Raw genomic sequence first — 10402 nt, forward strand, 5'->3', positions numbered from 1 at the left:
GCTTCCCTGTGTTGATGGGGATGGCAGGTGCCCACCACTGTGCACACCCATTGTGCTTCTCCACAGCTGGGATAAAAGCGCAGGATGCTGCTCTTAGCCACTACTTGTGATGAGTCTCATCAATTTGTTTTAGCCCAGCCTGACCTTGAACCCGGCTTTTGCAATCTCTGCCTCCTAAGTAAAGCTTCAGCCACTACACCTAGCCTTGAAATGTTTTTTTCTATGTGAATTATTTTCTTTGTAGTGCTGTAGATTGAACTTAGTCCCTTGCATATGCAAGATGAGAGATCTGCCAAGCAACTTTCCCAGACCTAAACAAATTCATGATTACTCCTCAAAATCATACAAAAGCTACCAACGAGAAATGTTTCAGAACCAAAAACAACAAAAATCTAAAAGTCAATCTGAAAACAGCTACAGGACATAGCCTGGAGGGCAGGAGGGAAGGAGCCATTTCTAGGTTTCATAATCAGATCTTGCTGTTCCAGATGTTCCAAATAAGGAATTTGTCTCAAACAAGGAGTCCTTTCTTATCTTCCTCATCACCCTATGTGAGATCTCTGAAGATTTCCTGATTGCAGTTGTGAATCAGAGTCATAAGAATGAATGCTAAGACTGAGGTTTTTACCCTCCTTAAGACTTCCTCTTCGTCAAAACTAGAAAGAAAAGAAAAAACCTAGAGAACAATCTTAAAATCTTCTCATTTTAAACAAAACACTTTCTCAATATGTCACAACCACAGCTTTGCCTGTCTTTATTATTCCTATATTGAAATGGTGATATGTATTAATACTAGTTCAACCATATATTTATATAGTCTGGGAAGGTGTGGTTATAGTTCTGAGAGAAAACTTGGTACGAGACCTTAAACACCTAAATAAATAATTAATGCATTTATCATCACTGAAATTGTTTTGCTTAATTAACTTGTTTTGTAAATGAAGAATGAAATTAGCTTTCTTGTGGGGTGTAGGGGAGTAGGGTGTGGGGCTTGAACTCTGGGCTTGGGCACTGTCTCTCAGCTCTTCAGCTCAAGACTAGCGCTCCACCACTTGAGCTACAGTGCCACTTCCAGTTTTCTGGTGGTTAACTGGAGATAGTAGTCTCACACACTTTCCTGCTTGGGCTGGCTTTGAACCGCAATCCAGGCATGAGCCACTGGTGCCCGGCTTGAAATTAGCATTTTTTAGTAAGCTTATAGTTTGTTAGTGTCCTAAACAATTTCTAATATTCAGCTTGTCTCATTACAACCTTCTCTTATTTAAAATTTTGAACCAATTTACTGTATACTGCACAGAAACACCTTATAGTTCATAAAGGCCTTGGTTTTTGAAACAATTATAAGTGATTTTCTGCAACCTAAATTTGAAGCTTCAGTTTTCTCACTTGCAATTGATACGTGTAATGCCTTTATAATTTGAACAATCATTTGACACAGTGTAAATTCTATCAATTTTGCTGTTGGCTTCATTTTCACAAAATCTTAGTGATGAAGTCTAGGGATTATTTCCAATATCCCAATGAGAATGTCCATGGAGTGTTCATTGAGAACATTGATTTCACTGGCTACATACTTAAGACTTTGATGAACCTGGACATATGTTTTCCTATTATGTTTGTTATAAAATGTTGATTCTTATTAACATTCCTTCACTTGTCATGATCTTGACTGAAACTATGCTATAGAATTATACCACTAAAAAGATTAGTGCTTCAGCAAAATCAGCTCACTAATTGCTATCAATGAAAGTTTAGAGATCCTTTGAATACGTATTCAATATAAACTTATTGCTTTATTATTTTTTTTTGTCTGCTTATGTGGTGCTGAGGAATTGAACCCAGGGCCTCATGCATGCAAGGCAAGCGCTCTACCACTGAGCCACCTTCCCAGCCCAAACTTATTGCTTTATTGCTGTCACGTTCCCACAGACCTCACATCCAGGGCTCCCATCCCTCCCAAGTTCTTCCAAGAATATTGGGGTCTGTGGCCTGGTCCATCAAACACTTCACTTGAGTCTCTTCTGAAAGTCCACTGTCTGGCTCTTGGGCACGGATGTTGTGCTCTCTGCTTCCTCGAGCTACAGCTGTGTAGCCCCCAAAGGCAGGTGACTTCTCATGGCCCAGAAGTAACTCCTCACTGGAAAAAGATTAAACAACTATGAGGACACAAACACCAATTTTTTTTTTCTTTGCTGCCTGGATTCCTAGCTATCCTTGACAAACATTCTAGCTTATTAGTTAACTTTTTTCTGTTGCTCATAACCTTAAAGTCAAAAGTTGAATTTGTAGGAAAATAAAACATGAATAATGCTGTTATCAATATTTGTTTATAAGTTTTTGTGCAGACATATGCTTTCATTTCTCTTAGGGAGACACTCAGTAGAACCAGTGGGTCAAATGACAATTTTCTGTTTTGTCTTTTTTTCTGTTTTATCTCTAGGACTAGAGAATGACCCGGGGTCACTTAAGCCACACTCTCTGCCCTTTGTTTTACTTCTTGAGAATCGTGGGGCTGTTTCCCATAACAACCACACCATTTTTCCATTCTCACCAGCAGTGCATGAGGTCCCTAATGTCTCCACTGCCTTGCCAACACATGCAATACTCTACCTTACAGCCATCTTAGTGGATGAGCAGTAACATTTATATTTTCCTTCTTTATGCGCTTTTGGGCTATTTGTGCATTTTCTTTAGAGAAATGTGTTGACTTATTGTTTTTTAAATTGGTCCTCCCTCCTTTCCTCCCTCCCTCCTATCCTTCCTTCCTTCCTTCCTTCCTTCCTTCCTTCCTCCTTCCTTCCCTCCAACCCCCCCCCCCTTTCTGTGTCAGTCCAGTGGCTTGAATTCAGGGTCTGGCTGCTGTCCCTGAGCTTTTTTGCTCAAGGCTAGCTACTCTACAACTTAGGCCACAGATCTACTTCCGGCTTCTTGGTGGTTATTTGGAGATAAAGTTCTCACAGACTTTTCTGCCTGGCCGGGCTTTGAACTGTAATCCTCAGATCTCAGCATCCTGAGTAGCTAGGATTATAGGTGTAAGCCAGTACCACCTAGCTGGGTTTTCTTTTGGTTATTGATTTGTAAGAGATCTTAAGTATATTCTAGATAAAAGTCCTTTGTCAGATGTATGATTTGCAAGAATGTTCTCGTAGCTTTTAATGGTTTTCATTTTGCAGTGTTGCCTTATGTGTTCTAGGTAAGCACTCTGTCCCTGACTTATATCTGGGCCTGCTTCCTCCTTTCTTGGCGGTATCCTGTGATACACAAAAGTTCTGAATTTATCTGTTTTGTTCTTGCTTTTGGTATCACACCTAAAAATACTAAATGTCACAGCTACACTCAGTGCTATGAAAATGTATTCCTCTGTTTTTTCCTATTTGGTTTACAGGATTAGCTCTTATATTTGCTCCATTTTGAATTAATTTTATAAGTGGTGTGAGAGAGATCCAACTTCGTTCTTTTACCAGCATGCTTTGTTGGAAAGACCAGAGAATACCTTGGCAACCTTGTCAAAACAGTCAACCACAGATTTCCACTTACTCTTCCTTACTTCTTAGATCTAACTCATTTTTTCATTTCCTAAGAATAATCTCTACTTTTCTATTTGCTTTAAATCTCAAGAAGAAAAAAAAATAAAAATTAACCTTCAGCTAACGCAATGTGGATTTTTATGTTTCCTTTTTGTTGGTACTAGTGCTTGAACTCAGGGTAGGGCCTTGCACTTGCCAGGCAGGTAAATATTATACCACTTAAGCCCTACCTCCAGCCCTTTTTTTCTTATGTTCCACCTTGGAGCTAGAGTTGGACCACCATCTTATTTATGCTTCCCAGTAGATAGGACTTATTTACTGAGATAAGGTCTCAATAACTTTTTGCCCAGCCTAGCTTTAAACAGAAGATACCTCAATCTATGCTTCCTGAGTAGTTGGAATTATAGCCATGCATTACACACAACCAGCAATGTGGATTCTTATTTTATAAGCACATACGGTGTTAGTGCTCATGGCAGTGAGGGCCAAATAGGTAAAATCTGCTAAAAAGAAAAAAAATCAAATTTAAACCCCATATTTCTTCATGTAGATAACCATATTTTGACACCCATTTAAAACTGCACCTTTTTGTCCTTATACTGGTACCAGCTATGCCAGATATTGGCCTGCCAGACACTGGCCAAGAACCTGAAGACGATGCAGAGCATCGGGTTGGACACACAGGTGTGTAAACACAGCCTGCCTCTGACACAGGCTAACATGCAGTCAGCCTCTTTAAGCCCTGCTCTCTTCGTCTGAATGGTGAAGACAGCAACACGACTGCCAAAGGCCTGAGGTGCTCAGCACATTGTACATATGGTATAGATATCACAGTAATGCTGGAGCATGTAATAACTTACCATGTAATAACTGCTGGATTGGCACCTGCTAACTTTCTCTTAGCATAACATATTTTCTGTCGAGGATACCAGTTCTTTTCAGTTATATTTATTTCTTCAATCCATGATCCTCCTTTCTTCAACATTTTTTGTTCAAAATTCTAAGTAAAAAGAGTATTATTTTTCTCTGTATATTATAACAGCGTAGACACACACATTCAAATTGACTAAATCAAGAAGTAATTGTTTAAGAAGACCGAGCACCTGCCCCTGGGAATAGCTTTTCTCTAGGTTCTCGAAGGCCATGCAGCTCAGGTGCTGCATGGACACGTGCAAGGTCACGGGGGAGCTTCCCTAGGCTTAACTCTCTGCGTGTGTGCAGTCAGGATAACCTTTGAGATTAAAGATAGCACTGTGCCTTTTCTGGATCAAGGAATGTCCTCCATCTAATATTTTTACACTAAAAGTTGTGTCAAAGAGAAATATTGGACCCACCATCACCAATGAGTACCACTTCAAGTTAGAAATAAACTCCAGTGAAGCAACAGTGTTCTTCAAATAGAAAGTGTTCTTCTAACTTCGGAGCCTGGGCGATGTCCCTCAACTTTATTCAAGGCCAGCACTCTACTACTTGAGTCACAGGTCCATGTCCCAAGAACTTTCCTGCCCAGGCTGGCTTAGAATCATGATCCCCAGATCTCAGCCTCCTGAGTAACTAGGATTACAGGCATGAGCTACTAACACCTAACCAAGGTTTTACTTTTTATCTGGATTTCAGGCCAAATGACCCTAAATGCTAATTGTGGGAAATGCAAACAAAATAATAACCTGATGCATTTTGCTATACAACAGGACATATAGGGTCAATCATTGGCACTAGACAAAAACAAAGCCTAGGCTGGCGCTGGTGGCTCACGCCTGTAATCCTAGCTACTCAGGAGGCTGAGATCTGAGGATCATGGTTTAAAGCTAGCCCAGGCAGGAAAAGCCCGTGAAACTCTTATCTCCAATAAACCGCTTAGAAAACTAGAAGTAGCTCTGCGGTTCAAGTGGTACAGTGCTAGCCTTGAGCTGAAGAGCTGAGGGACAGCACCCAAGCCCAGAGTTCAAGCCCCATGATGGACAAAAACCAAAAAAAAAAAAAAAAAGCCTACTTTCCAGTCAAAGGAGGGCTCCTTGACAAACACATCCATGGTGTTACTAAGCAGGTCTGCGTCTGAGCGGAAGGCCCTCAGTGCATGGACCATGACACTGTACACAAGACCTGTTTCTTTCATTGGTGACATCAGATAGATAAATTGGCGTGTAAGACGGAAAGGCATCAACTCAGGAACTGGGAGAAACTAAATAAGAGAAAAAAAATACATGAAAGAAGTAGAACATATATGCAGTACAAATCTCACAGTGATAGGCATGAATAAAACATCCTTTCCAAGTTGCTATTTGCTTTTAAGTGAGAATACAAACTCCTCTTTCTTTCCTTTTCTTTCTTCCTTTCTCTCTTCCTTCCTTCCTTCCTTTCTTTCTTCCTTTCTTTCTCTGTCTCTCTCTCTCTCTTTCTTTCTTTCCTTTTTTGTGGTCATGGTACTTAAACTCAGGGCCTGTGCTCTGTCCCTGAGCTTTATTGCTCAAGGTTAGCACTCTACCACTTGAGCCACAGCGCCACTTCCTGGGAGTTAATTTTAGATGAGAGTCTCATGGACTTTCCTGCCCTGGCTGACTTCAAACTGTGATCTTCACATCTCAGCCTCTTGAGTAGCTAAGATTACAGGCATGAGCCATCAGTGCCCAGCAAACTCTACTTTTCTTAAAATTAACTACACAGCCTGATAAGCCTAGCCACTTGGGAGGCTAAGATCCAGAGGCCTGTGGTTTCTAAGCCAGCCCAGGCAGAAAAGTCTACAAGTCTACAAGAGTACATCTTCCAAAAAAAACAGCAAAAAGCCAAGCTGGAGACATGGCTCAGATGGTAGAGTACCAGCTAAGCAAGCACTAGGCTCTGATTTCAAACTTGAGTACACATACATACACAATCAGCTACAGCAATATGAATTCCTGTACCTAAAAGTAATCAATTCAGTTTGCATCAGCCACTTACAGCAAAAGGCTGAGGAGAAGCACAGAGTCCACAGACATTTAGATTCACAATATAAAACAGTCACAGGTTACTGACAGAGAAAATATTTGTAGCCTACTTTGTGCAAGAGATTTTGGTTATGCGTCTTTAGGAACCTGCTGTGAAGTCCTTTTATTTTTCTTCCGGGCTCCAATTACACAGTTTATTACCTCTCACATTATTGTCTAAACAAGCCCAAAATGAGGCTGAGATTATTTTTTCTTCCTTTTAGAACATCAAATTTAATGACCATGACAGAAACCAGCCTAACCAGTGATTTTATTTAAAACTATCCATTTCTGGAGGGTATCATGTGACAATTGTAAACTAACAATGAGAGTTAAGGCCAACATACCTGTGTAGCTGATCCAAATGCATGCCCAAAGTCTATTCCAATCACACCACCTGTCTCCATGGCCACCATGAAGTTATTCAGGTGTCTGTCTCCAATCCCCAGGAGCCAGTGGCTGACACACAGCAGTGCATGAGAGCTGGCGAAGTGGGAGCGCAGTGCGAGGAAGGCCTCTGGGCCTGTGCTCATCTTCACAAAGGCCCTCCTGAGAGACAGAGCCACATGTCACCTTGCCACACCACTACTTGCAGGACATTTGTGAACGGACAAATATACTCACTTTAACAGATCAGCTGGCACTTTACTTTCCCTTTTTCTAAAGGCCATGACTGTTTCTGTTCGATTAGCTCCCCTATGATTTAATAACAGGAAAACATCTCATTAGAATGAATTTCTAGAGACTTGAAATTTAAACAAGCATTGTCAGGACTTGCGCTTGCTAGGCAGGTGTGTGCATTCCATCCCATTTGGAAAGGGTCTCATATTTTTGCTTGGGGCCTACTTCAGTCTTGTGATACTCCTCCTTAGTCCCTCACATACGGCTGGGATCACAGGCATATGCCACCAAGCCCAGCTTGAAATTTCAATTTTAAAACTCTTTGTTTCTACTAAAGCTCAACTATCAGATAACTAGATTTTAATGATCTTGGAGGCAAAAATTCCTAGGAATCCAAAGTATATAGTAATGTAATTTTGAGAATGAACTACATAATGCAAAGGCGTATCAAAGCAGAACTTACCTATACATTTGTATATAAGCTCCAATATCACGTTTCCCTGACATCTTTGTCAGCCAATCTTTATACTCAAAAACTGGTGCTTTGGGATCACTAACAAGAAAAGGGGCACAGAATTAGAAAGAAACTGAACATTGTATGAATTTTTTGAGGTAAAAATTGCCAAGAATTTGTTGAAAAAGAGTGAAGAGTCAAGGAAAAATAAATACAACTTGTCATCATATTTAATCTAATTTTTTTGGGGGGGGTCAGTCATGGGGCCTGAACTCTGGGCTTGGGTGCTGTTCCTGAGCTCTTCAGCTCAATGCTAGCGCTCTACCACTTGAGCCACAGCGCCACTTCTGGCTTTTTCTGCTTCTGTGGTGCTGAGGAATCGAACCCAGGGCCTCCTGCATGCAAGGCAAGTGCTCTACCACTGAGCCACCTTCCCAGCCCCATCATATTTAATATTAACATCAAATCTATGCTACTTTGGATCTAAAATTTTAATATGCCATTATTCATTCTTAACCCAAGCAATTTCCTATGTAAAAACTCATACACAAACTGTCAATGTATTTCCCATTTCATACACAGAAGAATAAGATAAACTAAAAACCAATTCCTGTGACCTAGGCCTGAACCCTGCACTCTTATATTAAAAAATACCCTGACAAGGCTGACAGCACCACACACAGCTACCATGAGCAGGCAGTGGAGGTTAGGCCACATTAGACTACAAACGAAAACTTGCACTCACCGAAAATGCAGAGTCTCTGTGTTCTTAGACCACTGCCACAAATGTCTCTACCATTTCTAGGTAGGATGTAGCTACATAACTAATTCACAATGGAGAATTTATTTATTTATTTATTTATTTGCTGGTCGTGGGACCTGAACTCTGGGCCTGGGCATTGTCCCTCAGCTCTTCAGCTCAAGGCTAACACTCTACCACTTGAGCCACAGCACCACTTCCAGCTTTTTCTGCTTATGTGGTGCTAAGGAATCGAACTCAGGGCCTCGTGCATGCAAGGCAAGCACTCTACCACTGAGCCATCTTCCCAGCCCTGAAGGATTGTTTAAAAGGGGTACTGGATACTTAACTTGAACTTGAAAAGTTATTTCCATTAGTGATCAACTTTTCTGGGTTGTTGAATCCAATATTTGTATGTTTGGTTACTTTTTAGTTTGTGTCAAAAGCCTTAACAAGTTTAAAAAAGAAAGAAGTATGGTGGCCCACATAAAGAATTCTGAGTTTGAGGCCAGACCGGGCTTCATAGAGAGACTTTGTCTCATAAAAATAGCAGCATGTGCAGCAATAACAAAACTAAAAACCTAGAGATAGGATAAATTCACAATACATGGCTGAGCAGTTCAACAATTTCGGTAACTGGTTTCTGAGTATTATTAAGTTAACTTCACCAACTATTCCCTTTTAATATTAATTCTTTCCTCTTAGGATTTTTGTTGTTGTTGTTATTGTTTTGATTTTTTTGCAGAGCTGGAGATCTAACTCAGGGTCTCATGTTCATTTGTCATGCAAGAACTCCACCAGTGAACTACATCTGTGTGTGTGTGTGTGTGTGTGTGTGTGTGTGTGTGAGTGTGTGTGTGTGTGTGTGTGTGTGTGTTGATACTAGGGCTTGAATTCTGAACCAGAGTACTTACTGTCCCTTAGCTTTCTCTATCAAAGTGGCACTTAACTATGTGAGCCACAGTTAAACTTCTAGTTTTTTGTCGTGGTTAACTAAAGTTAAGAGTCTCACAGACTTTCTTGCCTGGGCTGGCTTCAAACCATAATCCTCAGCCTCCGGAGTAGCTAGTGAGAGAAAAACTTTTTCTATCAAAGTAGGTTTTCTGGCCAGGTGGTTTGGCCTTGTTATATCTTATTATTGTTACATTGTAATTAAGAAATCCTGTTATAAGCTCATTGAATGTTTTAGTTACATTCCTGTTCTTGTTAATTAAGATATCCTGTTCCTATTAAGCCACACCCTGTTATAATAATAATTATGATGATGATGATGATTTTGCTGGGCATTGGTAGCTCACACCTGCAATCTTTGATACTTAGGAGGCTGAGATCTGAGGACTGTGGCTCAAAGCCAGCTGGGGCAGGAAAGTCCATGAGACTCTGATCTCCAATTAACCACCAGAAAACTGGGAGTGAAGCTGTGGCTCAAAGTGAATACTAGTCTTCAGTATAAGAGCTCAGGAACAGTGGAACAGGCTCTGAGCTCAGCCCCATGACCACCACCACCAACAACAAAAATTGTCCTCCAAACTGGCCAATGGCAAGCAGTTTATGAACCTGAGCTCAGCCAATCTAAGCAGAGGGGCAGGGCCCGCCGCATTAGAGATAAAAGCCCATGCTCAGTGTGCATACTCGCACATGGCAACACTCCAACATCCTGAGGCATACCCAACACCAGGATTACAGGCTTAAGCCACCAGCACCTAGCACCCAGCCTTGTTTTGGAGACAAGAGTCTCCTCATGGTGCTGAACCTGAGCAACAAACTCAAATGAATTTTCCTCTTTCAGCTTCCCAGGAAGCAGAGATCTGGTAGGCAAAAGCCACTGCTTTCAGCATTCTCCTAGTTGTAACAGAAATGGAAATCATTAGGCTGCAAAACTACAACATGCTAAATTATTTTTTTTTTCTTGTTCATGGGGCCTGAACTCTAGGCCTGGGCACTGTCCCTCAGCTCTTCAGCTGTAGACTAGCGCTGTACCACTTGAGCCACAGCACCATTTCCGGCTTTTTTTCTTTTTGCTTATGTGGTGCTGAGGAATCGAACCCAGGGCCTCATGCATGCAAGGCAAGCGCTCTACCACTGAGCCACCTTCCCA

General features: G+C 41.2%; 1 protein-coding gene across 1 annotated transcript in view; it reads right to left on the minus strand.

The window, feature by feature from the left end:
- Nucleotides 1-1830: 1830 nt before the first annotated feature.
- Nucleotides 1831-10402, minus strand: part of Prkdc (protein kinase, DNA-activated, catalytic polypeptide) — a 195355-nt gene continuing 186783 nt past the window's right edge. The window contains exons 80-85 of the mRNA XM_013009243.1: nt 7575-7664; nt 7115-7186; nt 6838-7039; nt 5521-5709; nt 4388-4527; nt 1831-2137 (exon numbers count right to left, since the gene is read on the minus strand). Coding sequence (XP_012864697.1) covers nt 1933-2137; nt 4388-4527; nt 5521-5709; nt 6838-7039; nt 7115-7186; nt 7575-7664 — 898 coding nt within the window. The 3' untranslated portion in view covers nt 1831-1932. The remainder of the gene's footprint in view (nt 2138-4387; nt 4528-5520; nt 5710-6837; nt 7040-7114; nt 7187-7574; nt 7665-10402) is intronic.

Source organism: Dipodomys ordii, unplaced genomic scaffold, assembly GCF_000151885.1.
Source record: "Dipodomys ordii isolate 6190 unplaced genomic scaffold, Dord_2.0 Scaffold9, whole genome shotgun sequence".
In the NCBI taxonomy this organism is placed as follows: Eukaryota; Metazoa; Chordata; class Mammalia; order Rodentia; family Heteromyidae; genus Dipodomys; species Dipodomys ordii.